Source organism: Lepisosteus oculatus, chromosome 13 (genome assembly GCF_040954835.1).
Source record: "Lepisosteus oculatus isolate fLepOcu1 chromosome 13, fLepOcu1.hap2, whole genome shotgun sequence".
In the NCBI taxonomy this organism is placed as follows: domain Eukaryota; kingdom Metazoa; phylum Chordata; class Actinopteri; order Semionotiformes; family Lepisosteidae; genus Lepisosteus; species Lepisosteus oculatus.
Genome location: NC_090708.1, coordinates 27333525 through 27350019, shown reverse-complemented (window position 1 = coordinate 27350019; position 16495 = coordinate 27333525). Strand labels below are relative to the sequence as shown.

General features: G+C 39.6%; 1 protein-coding gene across 1 annotated transcript; it reads left to right on the top strand.

Annotated features, from left to right (window-relative positions):
- Positions 1–383: 383 nt before the first annotated feature.
- On the top strand, positions 384–1352 carry LOC102695939 (olfactory receptor 1E16-like). Its single transcript, XM_006638055.2, has one exon. It carries the CDS (start codon positions 384–386, stop codon positions 1350–1352), a length of 969 nt encoding a protein of 322 aa, XP_006638118.2.
- The last annotated feature ends 15143 nt before the right edge of the window (positions 1353–16495 follow it).

Below are 16495 nucleotides of genomic sequence, written 5' to 3'. Positions count from 1 at the left end.
ACCTTTTGAGAAAATTGTCCCTGGTGTGAGTATATGCGTGTGATTTTTTTCTGTGGTGTGCCAAGTGGTGGGTGGATGTGTGCCCTACCTTCTGCCGTTTGCTTGCAGGGTTAGGCTCTGGCTTCCCTGTGACACTGGAAGAAAATGGATGGTAAGATTTATTATACAGTATAATACTACTGTACTTTACACAATGATGATTCATAAAAATAAAATGTTCAGCATGGCAATACTAAAAACAAAATCTTTTCTGTAAATTGTTTATTTTCTATAAATATTTTATTTTTTCATATCCTTCTATGAAATCAAACCAATAGTAATGCAAATATGCATTAACTCCCAGGCACCCCTGTCTCCTGTCAGAGTCTCTGGAATTCTGAGTCATGAACAGCTCCAATGTCACCCTGCACTCTGAGTTCATCATTGTGGGAGTGCCAAGCCTGCAGGAGCACTACAATGCACTCTTCATTGTCTTCCTCATCCTCTTCCTGGCCACCTTCCTGGACAATCTCCTTATCGTTCTGTTGGTAAGCCTGGACCACCGACTCCATTCTCCCATGTTCATCCTGCTGTGGAACTTGTCCCTCTCAGATATTTGTCTGACGACAACCATTATACCAAAGTTATTAGAGGTTCTGCTGGGACATGGCAGCAGTATTTCCTTCCCAGGCTGTTTTGCACAGATGTATTTTTTTATCTCATTTGCTGCTGTTGAAGAGTTCCTTGTTGCAGCCATGGCTTATGACAGATATGTTGCTGTAGTGAAACCACTGCATTACAACACCATCATGAGCACCAATGTCTGTATTACAATGGCAGCCATAGTCTGGGTGCTGGGCTTCCTTGCACCTCTTTTGTCAGTAGTATTGGCAAGCACTTTGCCATTCTGTGGATCAAATTATGTCTTGCACATTGTCTGTGACTACCCCACTGTGATGTCATTGGCCTGTGGTGATGTTACAGGTCAAGTCAATTATACCTTGATAGTCGCCATGATTGTAATCTATATCCCCTTTCTCTATGTCCTATGGACATACTGCAGAATTGTGTGGTCAGTGATAAAAATGAAAACTGTGGAGAGCCGTCAAAAGGCCTTCTCAATGTGCTCTTCACACATGACAGTGGTCTTCCTGTACTATGTATCTGCTGCTGTGGTCTATATTGGGTTGAGAGTGGAAAGTATCCCCCCAGAAGGACGCATCTTCATTGGTGCAGTGTACTATTTCCTCACCCCTTTGCTCAACCCCATCATTTACAGCTTAAGTAATGAAAAAATCAGGGCAGCAGCTTACAGATACTTCAGACTACAGGCTCACTGCAATATAAAGAATACTGTCTACCCAAGTCTATAATAGAGTTAAAGACATTTTAATGTAATACACTCTGAAAAAGGAACACAGGGCAGCAGTGCACAGTTATAAGCATTTAATTGAGTTTTAGGTTTACTGAAAAAGTAAGAAGTGTTCTAGCTCTATGTATTTTAATAATTGCTTGATGATATCCTATGTTTTTTAGATTTTAATTATTGGCAGTTAATAACCTGTTAGCTAATTTTTTTGGCAAATTAATAAAAAAATGTTCCTGTATATTTAATTAATATATTATTTTTAATCAAGTAAATATTGGAATTTTACACTAGATGTTTGGGCATTTTCATGACTCTATCATTAATCTTGCATTAAGCACTTCTGGACCTTGTCAGCTCATACTTCCATTCTGGACTTTGCAAAAGAGTGAATATCAGTAGAATGTACAAAATGAATTGAAAAGCTATTCATAAAAATAAACTTTATTTTATATAGTGCTTTTAAAGGTGGCTTCTCAAAGCACTTAATGCAGTCAAATCTGATTAAATTCTCAGTACTTTAAAGTTAAGTCAATGTTTAACAGAATTATACTTAAGTTTGCCCAGTCTTGAATTGTATCTAAATCTGTTGCTAATTTTCTTTATTGTCTCTAAAATGTTTGCTACTACTCCTATTATGATATTGTTGTAACAGAAGAAATAAGGTTCTGGATCCCGAGATGAAGTAAAACAGATGAGTTTATTGCATGCAAGGAACAATAAAGCCGAAGTCTTGTTTCCTGCAAGAAACAACAAAACCGAAGTATTGTTCCATGTGCCGGTACAAACTTTTAGGTTAAATAGTCCTTGCTTGCTGCTTCAGACGTCATTTGGTGTTATGGTAAGGGGAGGGGGTCATGGTATTTGGCCAGTTAAAAGACCCTGGCCAAATGGTCAGTTTAAGATTACGCCCCCAGGGGGTTCCTAGCTCGCATCTGGAATCCTTATCAGTTAACCCCCTTTCCTGCCATAAACCCCTGTTGCTTAGAAGTCTAATTTTCAGGCAGAACTGACTTAAGTTAACCCTTTTTACATCTTGTCTTACTTCAATATAATCTGCAATCTTTCTAACTTTATAAACTATGCCAGAATTTACATAAGTGATATAAGTTAGGAAGAGCAGCCAAATAGAGATACAGATGCAGCCATTCAAAGTGCGCGGTACAGACACGTACCACAGGTAATTGGCTGCGGTGTCGCGTATCATGACGCAAGATGACGTTGGGTACCGCGGGATGTAATTGGTTGACCGACAGGGGCACTCGTGGTCTGTTGGTTTGTCGTAGAAAGACTTACTGTAAACGTCTTTACTGTGCCCGTTGTAGATATTGCATTTTACCACTGAAGGGAAATCTTAGTAGATGAGCATAAAAAGAATAGGAGCGTACTGTAACGCGTGTGAAGGCCATAAAGGATATTAATTTTGGAACATAAACATACAGTATATAGCTGGTCTTGGTACTTTAAAGAAAAAACAAAACATTTATACTGATATAAATTTATATTGATTTAAATCGTGTTCTGATTTAAATCGCAAATGCGTGTTTAATTATATGTGTTTTTTAATCATAATCAGGCTAATGCAACATAAATTGATACAGTATCTTTGTCTTCTAAGTATCTTAATAAACTTTCGGCATAGCTTTCTACCCGTCAAGATTTATATTTCTTGGGATTTTGGGATCAAACGTGGAAGGATTAGATTGTATTCGTTTTTATTTGTCAAATACGTGATTGTATTTCTGAATGTTATGTGACACCTACAGTAGTTCACTGCTTTAAATACATTGAATTAAGAAAATGTGTAGCACTTTAGATCTTTTTTTCTGAACCAGGGAAAATCTGATCATGTTTCTCTATAACAATAATAAAAAACTTTATTTTACATATTGCCTTTAAAAGTGGCATCTCAAAGCAATACAGTAGATCGAAAAACAGTTAAAAGGGACCAAATTAAATACCAGACAATCGCAAACGTGTTTTTAATAAAAGTGAGAGGGACATCCAGCAGAGAGAGACACACACACCGGTTTTCATTGACAAAATTGTTTTTTTTTCAATTCCTCTTGTCTAACAGGAATGTTTTGTTTGTGGACAGACTGTTAGACTAGAGGAAAAGAGCACCTCCTCCTACGAAGCATTAATCGTGTATCTAAGGAAAATTGCAGTATACCTTTGTTCATGCACATCATTATACAGTATCTCATTTTGTATTTCGATAAAAAAAATAGTTTGCCCAGCCACTATTGTTGTCATTGTTTTTATGTTGTTATGTTACATTATATTTTGGGTGTCTCCTCTTGCCAGAAAGCTCTAAATTGCAACGTAAATTGCAAAAATGCACTTGGAATCTGTCCAAGCCCTCCTGAGAAAATTATTTAAACTGCAACACTGATCATTCATCTCTAAATAAACTTTATTTTATATAGTGTTTTAAGCGAATAGGTAATTAGATTGCTCATAAACCTAATCGCTTTTTCTACATAAACACAGCGTGATTGCTCTCTGAAAATGCTTTTCCTTTATATTTAGTCTCAGATTGCAACTATAGATCGTATTATTATACCTGTGAAACCGCTTTAATTCGTCACAGCCAGCACTCCGGCAGACAGGGGGTTGAGTAAAGGAAGCAGGCGAGATTTCCAGCGAAAGACACCTCCCCCCCCCTCAAAAACCCAGTAAGCAGTAATGCTTTAAGTTGAAAATCGAGGTAGATTTTGAGGATGATAAAGAGGATAAACTGGGATGGGAGGAGGGTTTGGTTTTGCATAAGGGGAGGGATTATGATAATTGGAGGAATTTGCGAGAGTATAATGGTTTGATATATTTGATTTTGTATTGTGGTCGTTATCTATGTTTTTGGTTGGTATTATGTTTATATGGTTGTTTTTGTTGGTTGGTTGTTATTATGGTTATTAATAATACGATCTATAGTTGAAATCTGAGCCTAAATAAAAAGAAAAAGCAAGTGATTAGGTTTATGAGCAATCTAATTACTTATTCGTTTAAAACGCTATATAAAATAAAGTTTATTATTAATTTGCTAGACAGAGAGGTGAACATTATTATGCATAAGACAAAGATAACGAAATCTGTGTACGCTGTAAGGTTTTTACTTCTTAAACTTTTAAAATACACGTTTCGAACAGAAAGAATTCCTCTTCCTGGTACAGTACTGTATGTATAGCAAACCAGCACGTCTTTTTTCTCCAATCAGATGGGTGTCAGATGGTGTCAGCCAATCACCATTCTGAAGCCCTACCATAATCTCTGGTATGGGGAGACATCCTATCCTAGAAGACACAGACCAGGAGAATGCCCGCAGCGTAAAAGAAAATGCCAGATGAACTGGGCGTTTGCCCAGCGTAGTTATAGTGGACATAAAAACAAGAGTTCGCTGGCATTATATAATTATACGAATTACACAAATATAATTATATCTTATTAATGTTGCAGTTCTTTTGCAACATTAATCTAATTATATCGTTATTAATTTCTTGAGATACGTGATTCCATATTATATTCCCTTTAAATTAAATTCTAAAAGTATATTTGTTGACTCCGGTATCACGTTAGTTAAAGACTTCGATGCTTAAAATGTTTAGGGAGAAATGGAATACTGGTGTGTATGTTTTCCTTAAAGTACCGAGACCAGCCATATACTGTATGTTTAAGTTCCAAAATTAATGTTGTTTACGGACTTCACACGTGTTGCAGTATGCTCCTATTCTTTTTATGCTCAGGCACTAAGATTTCCCTTCTGCTTCGTGTAAGGATGGTATCAAAAGCAATCTTAAGTGGTGAGAAAGCTGTGCTCAATGTATTTAAGGGACTTAAAAGTAAAAGGAGATGCTTCATATTGCCTGACTAATTTTAAAAACTAAGTTATAAATGCAGACGCTCCCTCGGTGCCGCGCCGGGTGTAAATATCAAAATATTGTAACGCAACGGGGGCTCTGGCGGGCGCCCTTGCCGCATTAGGTCGGCCCCCCACCGTTGGGGGCTCGAACCCGGGACTCCCGCATCTCTCTGCAGTGACCTAGCCCCGTGAGCTAAAGAGAGATCTCTCTACAGCCTAGTAGCTGTAGTCCTGCTATCACAGGGAAGGGCGGTGACGTCACCTGCTCTGATACGCCGGCTCTTCCACAGTGCCTTTCGGCCGTAAGCGTCACAATGTACATACCCAACACTGCTTGTACCCATCTGTCATGCAAATAAAACACCTTGAATTGAATTGAATTGAGGGGGAGAGACATGATCAGTGTCGCAATTTAAATAATTTTTGTAGGAGGGCTTGGACAGATTCCAAGTGCATTTCTGCAATTTATGTTGCATTGTCCAATGTTCTGTTGTAATACAGGCTAGAATACAGTTAGTCTAAGCTTTATCAGCTTATTTAAAATATTTTTTTTTAATCCCCGGCGGAACACACTCCATAAGAATCAGCGCTTTTATACAGTATATCGCCTTTAAACACATATATTTAAACACGCGTTTATGATCTAAATCAAAACGCGATTCAAATCAATATAAATGTATATTTTGTAACGCATAGGTGACTATTCATTGTTATTAAAAAGACTTAAATTCGATCATGTTGTGATATTTAGAAATATAAATTTGTTTGGTGCGAGTGAGGTTTTATTTAATCTCTGACCAAGGGAAACGTTTCATTTTTTCAAAGAAATGTTTGTTAAAAAATAAAGTCATAGTTCCATGGGATTCAATCACAGACCATGTGACATGGGAGTCAGGAAACTAACACACAGCGCCACCGGATTTAATAATGCAATACAAACGCTATAAAATAATAATAATAATAAATTATGAAACGCCCTGTTAAAAGCAAGGAAGTTTTTATGCCCATTGAAGTAAAACAAAATGCCTGACAAAGTATGGCTTGGACAGATTCCAAGTGCTTGTACAAATGTGCTAAAGAAATTCTACTTTGAGTATACAGATTGTCCAAAGGCATCCATTATAAATACTATTAGTAATATCTTCAGTAAAGGCTTTGATGCATAAATATTTCTGATAAAGGTAGGTTGTGTACTCTTGTCCAACTGAGCAATCTTGCTTTCATAAAATATACCAACATTTGAATGACTGATGATTAACATGCTGTAATACACAGTTCAAAATTAAAGGCTCAAATGCTGTACATGAGAGTTTAAGCTCCCCCTGGCGGTTTTACAAGGTGACGCCGGATAGTTTCCGGCAGAGCGTCAAATGACGCGCGATTAACCACGTGGCACTGCGTAATACCGCGACATGCCCACCGGGGTATGCCTCGAAATATCTCACCCATTTTGAATGGCTGCATCTGTATGTGCTCTATATTCCACTAATTACTGTACATCACCACAGTGCGAGCATTATTTTCACCCCTTACCTTTGCCTTCTGTCCATTAAATAGCTCTCAATCCAATGACATACATTACTTGAATGCTGACTGTAATGAGGATCATAAAAAGCTTTCTAAAAATATAAATACATCATATTGTATACCCTGTGCATGTCCTTTTCTATTTATGTTTTTCTCTGAGTGTTCATTATTGTTGTACTGTTGTGTGAATTTACTGGCACAATTAGATATTGTTACAGTAAATGTGTGAGTGTTTTATTGGCTGTAAGGAATCAATCAACAATAAAATGCAGTCTCTATACTGTACATGGATTCAAAATAAGCGATGTGTGATTTTATTGACACTAACAAGTTCATCTTAAACCAACAAAAGTAACAGTACACATTAAACCATCTGCCTAGATACAAAGTGGCTGACCTTCACTTGAGTTCTACAAAGACATAGACATAGCATGTTAAGACAAAGATGCAAATATAAAAGTGTTACAATACTGATTTTAATGTAACATGCTATAATTTGTCTTGAAGGTTAATCAGTTTCATATACCTATTCAAAATTTAAATACTCAAAGCTATAGAATTACATTTTTACTACCACAATTTAAATGTTATTAAAAACTTTGTTTAGGTGTTTAGGACAATAGGTCAGTTCTCAGGGTCTGCAATGTTAATACTGAAATATTACTTATCTAATAACTAGCTTGTTTATGGATTTTTAAATCCTGCTGTAGCGGCAATGATTGTTAATAAGACAGAATTAAGCGTTGCTGTGCTTTCTTAAATGAGGCCCCATCTCTCTCTTCATCTCTGTGGTGCAGCCACAGATAATCTATTCATGCAGGCTGATTTAAGGTGTTTTCTTTTTATAAGGAGCAGCTCCCAAATGGGAATGCACTTAGCTAAGCCTGGTTATCATGATCAATGGTCATCCATTGGTGCCTATCTGTCTAGGGAGTGCCAGAAGGAAATCTGGACTGCATTCCTAAGTGTCAGGAGTAAATGAATAATTTCTCACCTTGATCAATCAATTAGGGACTGGCAGGGCGTGGTAACAACACGTGGGTCTCCAATGCCCGCCAAACTCTCAACCAATCAGCACACATCTGTCTCTTGGTCAAAAAGGTAGCGCAAGCTCAGGTCAGAGCTCTTCTTGGCCATTTTCACGCACCCTCAGAGACAATCACGTGACAACTGGTGTTGTCTGCACTGGGACTTGGACTTTGTTCTAAGCGCAAGGCCGAGGATCCCGTACATACTCAAGAATTCTGCAACGATCAACGTGAATGCTCCGCTTGATCAATGGCAGCCTACAGTTGGACCCTTGTCGACAACCTGAATAGCTTATTCAGAAGCAGTGCTGGACTGGGAACTAACCAATTTCTTCCTGTGCAAAAGAGTGATTTGCGGGGACCCGTGGTCACACTCTGTGCATAGAGACTTTCTACTAGCCAGCCGGACTGCTGGTAGACCCCTGGGAGCAACTACTGCCCTGCGCAGCAGTTAGATTCCTCCGCCCGTCTTACACCGAGCTGCACCTCGACTGGTTGGCCAGTAGCCAGAGGACGCCGGGACAATGCCTATTGGACAACTGCTGGAACAGAGGCTGAAACAGAGCCTGTCAGCTGGTTTGGTGTTCATGCCGGGTAATCCGAATCCCTACAGTGGATAAGTAAACCCCATGTTCTACATTGCATCTCGAGAATTTAATTGTTACTTCAACACAAGTTGTTATCAATTTAATTCATGAATGATGTATTTACTTCTGAGTCTAGTGTAACAGTGGGTAATAATACTGATTAGCGATTTGGTATAGCCGAATGATATATTGAAATATATTCTCTGTTATGTATCTCTTTGTGTTTGCATCTCTTCGGGATTATGCACCTTGTATATTGATAACCCTCACAGTAAGGTCTGCCGCCTGTATCCAGGCAGACTGATATAGGTTTGGTGCACAATTTATGTTTAATAAATGTATTTAGTGTATTGAATCCGTGTGTTTGCGTTGTTAGTTGTTCTGACAATTGATTTTCTAACAAACTACCGTGTTATTACTGCTACAATTAATAATTGTCTCAGTAAAATCACAAAACCACTATACTGCCCAGGAAGACAAAGGAGACAACTGATCGGATTTGTCGGCTGTCATCGGTGTCCAATGTTTTTCTGCTGTCTTAGTGTCCATCTGTAGTGATATAGTTGTTTGGGCAAAAGTGGGAGGTTGTGCTGAAGCTTTGTACTGACTGAAATTTTCTCAGGAACAACCTGCTTGTTAATGGTGATAGCAGTTTATCCAAGCAGGATCTGGCTTTTGTGTCACATAGATATAATTAGGTGCAGTTCAGAGTTTTAAATAAAATATTTAGAATATTTGTTCAAGTTTGGTCTTGACATTGATACATGTATGTGCATATACTGTACTTTACATGTTATTCCTTTGATTTCAGCTTACAGTACATTAAATCAGCCTTCCAACACATAATTGACAATTTATCAATTTTTCCTGTCACATGAATTCTGCAATCAGTAATTTGTCACTGTTAAATTGTACACAAAAGATTTTACAGTATTAACAGGTGAATTGAGTTTTGTCCAGTAAACACAATACAATATCAAAATATCAAAGAAAAATTATAAATTAACATTGTTGCAACAATACATGTTTGGCTGTCAGCCAAAGAATCTATTGACAAAAACAAAAATAGGTCTTCTTTACTTCTTTAACTGGCTTATGCATTGTCTCCCAAAGCATTAACAGGTGTATTTCTCTACAGCAGCATACCTGTAATTCCGATCAGTCATCCTACCTACAACTGATATCTCATCAGCTCTATCTGTGACACTTTTGCCTGGATTATAAAGTTGAAAGTTTTGAAACAGCTTCACCTGGTATCACATCTACAATCCAGAATGTACATTAAAACTCACTAAACTATGGTAAGCAAGGTGTTTTTTACCAAAGCATGATTTGGCTTGCCGAGTTTAGCATTTCAGTGCTCATAGAAGATCACTAAGTTTCACCTGTGGTGCATTAGATGTTAGTGAAATGGTCTGTTGTACTACTTCTTTGAATCCATTTAATATGGAATAATGTAACCAAAGGGAAATTGTGCCATCTGGAAATTAAAATAACCAAAGTATAATACTGTTTCTAAAATGTATTATTTTTTTCTATGAATATAAATATATACTCATACAGGTGGTAGTGGAAGCTGAAAACACCAATATATACACATATACACAGTATTCCACCTTCCTCAAACATTTTCTACATTTTTATGTATTTTTACATTTGCAAGGTTAAGTTTAATTTATTAACAATAAATGGCATATACCTGAACAAACATATGTATGTAAGTTTATATAAAATTATACAATAATTCTTATTCATAATATGATGTTTTTTTGTATTTCTCAGTAATTTTGTGTAAATATCCATTTTTTGTTTATGTTGTTTTATTTCAATACACTTCTGATTCATTTGGTTTAATTTCTGATAGCATTTCTAATAGCAGAAATTTTAATGATTGTTGTTTGTATATAATTGTAGATTAAGCCGGTTCAGGGACGCCAAATATGTAATCATAGTGGCTCTCTGAAGGCACCAGTTCTGTAGGGTTTGGGCATTTACTGAGACAATTATTAATTGTAGCAGTAAATCACAAAGTTGATTCTTTTGATGGCTTTAGAATCCAACCATGCGACATAACTCAAACAACGCGCACACACAGGTACTAATACACGAGGATACATTTATTAATACATAGAATATGCATATAAACCTAACAGATCTTAGCGAGAGGGTTATCAGAATACAAACGTTATATATTCAATCAGTTACAAAGAGTTACACATCAAGAGGAAATACGTTCAGTATATCATTCATTAAGACCGTTTCGTAAAGTGAACTTGGTTACAACTTCTACATTAGATACTCAAACAAGTACATAACTCTTAGGAATTAAATTGATATCAACTGGTTGGGATAACAATTGAATTCTCGAGCTGTAATGCATTGAAGTTGAATACTCATCCAATCTTTGGAGATTCAGATCATCTGCGGGCACAAAGAAACAGTTGCAGGCTTGTTGCTGTCCAATCCGCGCTCTCTGGCTCCGTGCCAGGCTGTGCTCTGCGGCTTGCGACGGTGTGCTGCTGATGCTCATTGTTGGCTTTAACTAGCAAAGTTTGTGCACAGGAGAAAAGATGACTGTGGGTCCCAGCAAGTCAGGAAGAGGACCGGTTCGTTCCTGATGAAGAGCTAGTTCTGAATAGTAATTCAGCTGTCCACAGTTCCGACCTGTTCACGAGGCCTGCTGCTGGTTACTCTCTGGCAACCTCAACTCTAGACTCTTAGAACAAAGGAAAGTTCTGGCACTCGGACACACTGGCCGTTCCGTGGTTGTCCGGGCTGAGTCTCAGGATGGTCAGGAGGCGCGCTGCGAGAATGTCCTGCCCTTGGGAGCCTTCTGCTCCTGGGCCGTCCTGCCCTGGAATTCTCCTTTGAATTCCCTTTAGAATTGTTGGATCTGAATCTGAATCTTGTCTGAATCTTGTTGAATCTCTCAGGCTCTCTGTGTTGCCTGTTTTTACCTGGAGGAACTTCAGCTCATTGATTGGCTGAAAGTTCCATGGGCATCAGAGTCCCACGTGGGTTACTCGGCCCTACCAGTCCCTGATTGGTTGATCAAGGTGAGATATGAGTCACTTAGTCCTGACACTTAGTAATGCAGTCCAGATGTCCAACTGGCACTCCCTAGACAGATAGGCGCCAATGGGTGACCATTGATCATGATAGCCAGGCTTAGCTAAGTGCATCCCCCTTTGGGAGCTGTCCTTGGACCTTAAATCACCTTGCATGAATGGTTTCTCTGTGGCTGCACCACAGAGATGAACAGAGAAATGAGGCCTAATTTGGGAAAGCTCAGAAACACTTAATTCTGTCTTATTATTAAGCCTCGCCACTACATAATGTTTATATATCATATATAATATTTATTTGCTGTTTAATGGAAAATTAAAGTTCCAATAAAAAAAAAACACATGACTAAGAAATGCTTGTAGTTTTTAATTATGCTAAATACCTTGCTTGCCACTTTAACACATTGTCCCTTTGGGGATAATAAAGACTTTTTTCTGTAATAAAATAAAATAAACAATATGTATACTATACTGACATTTTCATTATATATATAACAATAGATTCATTATTAAACTAATTTAAACAATAATGGTAGCTATAGCTAATGTTTAAATAAACTGAATACATAAATTTTACAGTTTGTGCATTGGCCAGGAATGAAACTCCAGCCGGAAGAAATACTACTAATTCTGCATATTGTACAGATGCACCCATTCAGAATGCAAAGGGGATAATGCAGTTGTTTGCAGTTTAGGTATTGTGGTTTAAAAATGCTCGGTTGTTGGACTGCACTACTTGTAAAACCGCCAGGTGAAATGCAGTGAAAGCTTAATGTGGCATGTAGAAGCATTTGGGCTGTCACTAGAAAATGCCTGGTTTTGCAGCAGGGAGGCCATAAGGGTGCTGGCCAGGGCAGGACTTTCCTGTTTATTCGGGAAGCAATAAAATATATTTTTTTCATGTCCAGAGGGACCAGAAGGAACCTCTGCATTAGCTAGTGGGTTCTGTGGGCACTGTGTGAGTACAGTGTAGCCATTGACCCACCTTTCCTTTTGTACAAAAAGCTAAGGGGCCTTGACCTTAGAAGCTCTCTAAAGTCTGACTTCTTTCTGACTTCAATGGTGGAATAAGCACCCAAATCAAAGTCAATGATCTCCTCCAGGCAGGAGCCCTTTCTCCCAATCAGATAGAGTGAGGGCGGGGAAAGGGGCGGGTCTCTGCCGCCTCCCGTGGAAGGGGGACGTGGCCCTCTTCAGCTCATTTACTCTTCCCGCAGGAGGTCCTGACATCTCAAGTAAGGCATGTTCAAGCCTTGGAAAGGCAGGCAGCTATCTAGTCCTCTCGCTTAGGCTTTTTGCTAGGTTTGTCTAGCCCTTTCCCTCCCCCGGCATTCTCATTGCGTTTAGGATGCTTGGTGCGGTCCTGTTGTCTGCTTTGCTCTGGGGCTTAGCTGGCTCAGGAGCCTCTGTCAACCCAACCTGCTCTGACAGCGAGCACAGCTCACTTAGCAGGCTCTCACTCTGCCGGAGCCCGGACTTCATTCTCCCAGGTTTTTTTGAGCTAATCTCTTAATATCAGTAATTTTCATCGTTTGTGCATCAGCATGCATCATGATCGTTTTTCTGACTGACGAGTGGAGATTTGCAATGAACAATCCTATGAAATTTACATTCTCTTCGCAACCCTCATAATTTCACTCTGCAAAATAAGTGCATCTGAGTCTCTCATAATATTCACAAGGGGACTCAGCTCTCTTGTCTCTAATGTGGTAAGCAGCAGCCACGACAGAGATAAGATATGATAACACTGAGACAGATCCCTTGGCCCTGCCTGCTCATCCACTCCCGTACTGTTCGGCTGATAGTTTTTCTCACCAACGTAACTTTCTCCTTATGGCATAAACTGCAGTAAATATTTAAGATCATTGATATAGGTTTCAACATTATTCCCTGAAGCTGTTGGGTCAAATCTCTCTGTATCTTTCGCTACCTGTCTCAGGGAGCGGAGATTAATTTTCACTGCTTCTCCACTGGCAGGGAGACGTCCGAGATCGGGCCCGGGGGGTCTATGCCTGGATTGAATCGCCCTAGCATCCTGTGTAGGGCGCGGGGATCTACCCCATGCCAACCCGGGTGTAGACCCCGGGCGGGAGAATGCTCTTCCAAGTGGAACTTTTGGCTCCGGGCTGATTGAGCACTCCGGGCTACCTTGCGGTGTGGCACGCCTTCTCTGTTTGAGATTATTTACTGCCTGCAGGGCAGCGGCTAGTTCATACTCAAGCCATTATTTTTCACCACTCTTGCGAAACAAATCTTTGTGTATTTTCTGGCTACGCTCGTGTTAACACTAAAGTTCATTTTCCTTTTCATGCAGTCTAGCCTCTAGTTCTCTGTTAGTCACTTCAGCAGCAGTTTCTTTGGCAGACTGGTCCTCTGATTCCACTAAAACCTCTTTGATTTGGTCTTCACTTTTTTCATTTTCCAATTTCTTTTCCTTGATTATCTCTAATAAATTAACTTGCTCGGTCTTATACCTTTCTAACTTGCCCTGAAGCTTTTGAAATTTTGTCAACTCGGACAAAGACAATTCAAGCTGTCTAGCGAGGTTTAAGGCAAAACTATATAGGACCTGAACTGCGTTCACAGAAAGTTTAAGCTGGTTTGCTACCTTGGCTACCATGTCCACCTGAAGCTTCTCAACTTCATCAAAATTAAATTTATCAATACAATCCCGGTAGCCAGGATTGTGGTTGCTAGAAAGAGTTCTTATAAGTGACTACATTGTTATTACTCAGGAAAAACTTTTGAGTATTACTTTAAACCACAATACATTTCTATCACCACAAAATACCAAAGACGTATCACAAATCAGCACACTCTGCACTACACGTTAAAGAGCAGGGGGAACTTTTTCTATCGGCTTCTAGCACACTGTATTCTTGTGTGCAGAAACCGGGTGAGAACTGCACAATTTCACTGAAATTACAATAATTCCGCTCGATTGATTCTCATTTCAATCTGAACCATCCTCACACAGGACACCAATAAATGTAGGGGTTTTGTGAGTGTACTGGGACAATTTATAAATTGTAGCAGCAATCACAAGGTGGTTCGTTATAGCTTTTAGAAAATCAATTGATCAGCGACGCACACACGTGGATTCAATAAACGAGATACATTTATTAATACATAAACTGTGCATAAAACATAACAGTCTGCCCGGATACAGGTGGCAGATCTGACTGTGAGGGCTATCAAAGTGCAAGGTATATAATCACGAAGAGATGCAAAACAAAGAGATACAAACAAACATGCTTCAGTATACCGTTCGGCTATACTATCATTAATCAGTCTACATTAGCTCCTCAAAAGTAAATGCATTACTCATATGAATTGAATTGATATCAACCTGTGTTGAGGCACAAATTGAATTCTCGAGATGCAGTGTAGAACATTGGGTTTACTTATTCAGATATGGATTCGTACTTCCAGGCACGGGCACCAAGACCAGCTAGAGGCTGCGGCGTTCAATAGGCATCGTCCCGGCATCCCCTGGCTCTTTGCCAACCAGCCGGGGTGTAGCTCGGAGTTGGATGACTTAGGTGAAGAGATTGCTGCTGTGGCGACTTGCTGACAGTGTCTCTTTCAGCAACCTACTAGTGGTCCAGCTGACTAGTAGAAAGTCTCCATGCACAGAGGGTGACTGCTGGGCTGAGCAAGTCACTCTTCCAGTGTAGCGCTGTTGCTGAATAAAAACTTATTCGAAGGGTCCACATTGGCGTTGGCTAGCAATTTTACAAATGAGCATTCCCCAGGCCGACACTTTGATGAAACAAGATTCCAGTCCCTATACAGACAACACTGGCTGTCACGTGATTGTCTCTGATGGTGTGAAAAGACAGGTGGTGATTGGTCAAAAGATTAGCGGGCATTTCACACCCACATGGGGTAATAGCTAATAGAGTTTCCTGATAAGGAACAACTCCCAAGGCTGAGATTCTCCAGCCACCCTAATAAATGGTCATCTCTGGAATCTTACTGTCTGGGAGATTCCTTGGGAGAGTCGCATCCCAGGTTGTTTACAACCCTAATGTCGGAGAGCATTGTTACTCATCCTACACCTCGATCAGCCAATCAGGAACTAGTAGGGCAGGGTAACTCCACGTGGGTCTTGAATGCCCGCAAAACTTTCAACCAATGAATGACCGTAGTTCCTCCAGATAAAACAGGCAGCACAAGGCCCAAAAGGTTACTCCTCCAGGACATTCTCAGATTCATCTGGGACAATCACATGACGGCCAGTGTGTCCGAGTGCCAGGACTGTACTTTGATCTAAGAGTCGAGACCAGAGGGCGAACGCTCACCTGATCAACGAGTGAACTACGGTTGGAACTGTCGACAGTTGAATCTCAAGATTCAGGACTAGTGCTACATTGGGAACGAACCGGTCTTCTTCCCGTCTAAAGAGTGTAACTTGCTTGGACCTTTCATGTGCACAAACACTGCTAGGTCAGCCTGGACTAACTAGCCAGTCTTCAGAGAGCCCACTGTCAGAACGTCGCAGCAGGAATCTCTCCCTCCTTCTCCCCCACCTCACGTCAGACCAGCACTGCCTGGCACCTGGCCAGAGGATGCCCATAGGATGCAGCAACAACCTGTTGCTGTGTCCTTGTGTCCGCGGGAGATCTGAATCCACACAGATTGGATGAGTATTCAACATTCTGCATTACAGCTCAAGAATTCAATTGTTACCTCAACCCCAGTGACAATTTAATTCCTATGAGTGATGTACTTGCCTTTGAGTATCTAGTGTAGAAGTTGTAATCAAAGTTCATTAACGAAATGGTATAAATGAATGGTATAATGAATGTATGTCCCTCTTGGTATTTGTATCTCTTCGTTATTGAATATATACCTTTTGTACGCTGCTTACCCACACTCTTAAGATCTGTTATGTTTATATGCACATTTTATGTATTAATAAATGTATTGTCATGTATTAGTATCCATGTGTGTGCATTGCTGAGTTATCCTGCAAGGTTGGTTTTCCAATAGCTATCAAAGAATCATTTTGCGACTTACTGCTACAATTAATAATTGTCCCAGTAAATGCACAAAACCCCTACAACAGGAAAAACTCATAT

Bases quoted from the DNA above. Each gene is read 5' to 3' on its own strand.
- LOC102695939 (XM_006638055.2), top strand. From the start codon at position 384: ATGAACAGCTCCAATGTCACCCTGCACTCTGAGTTCATCATTGTGGGA.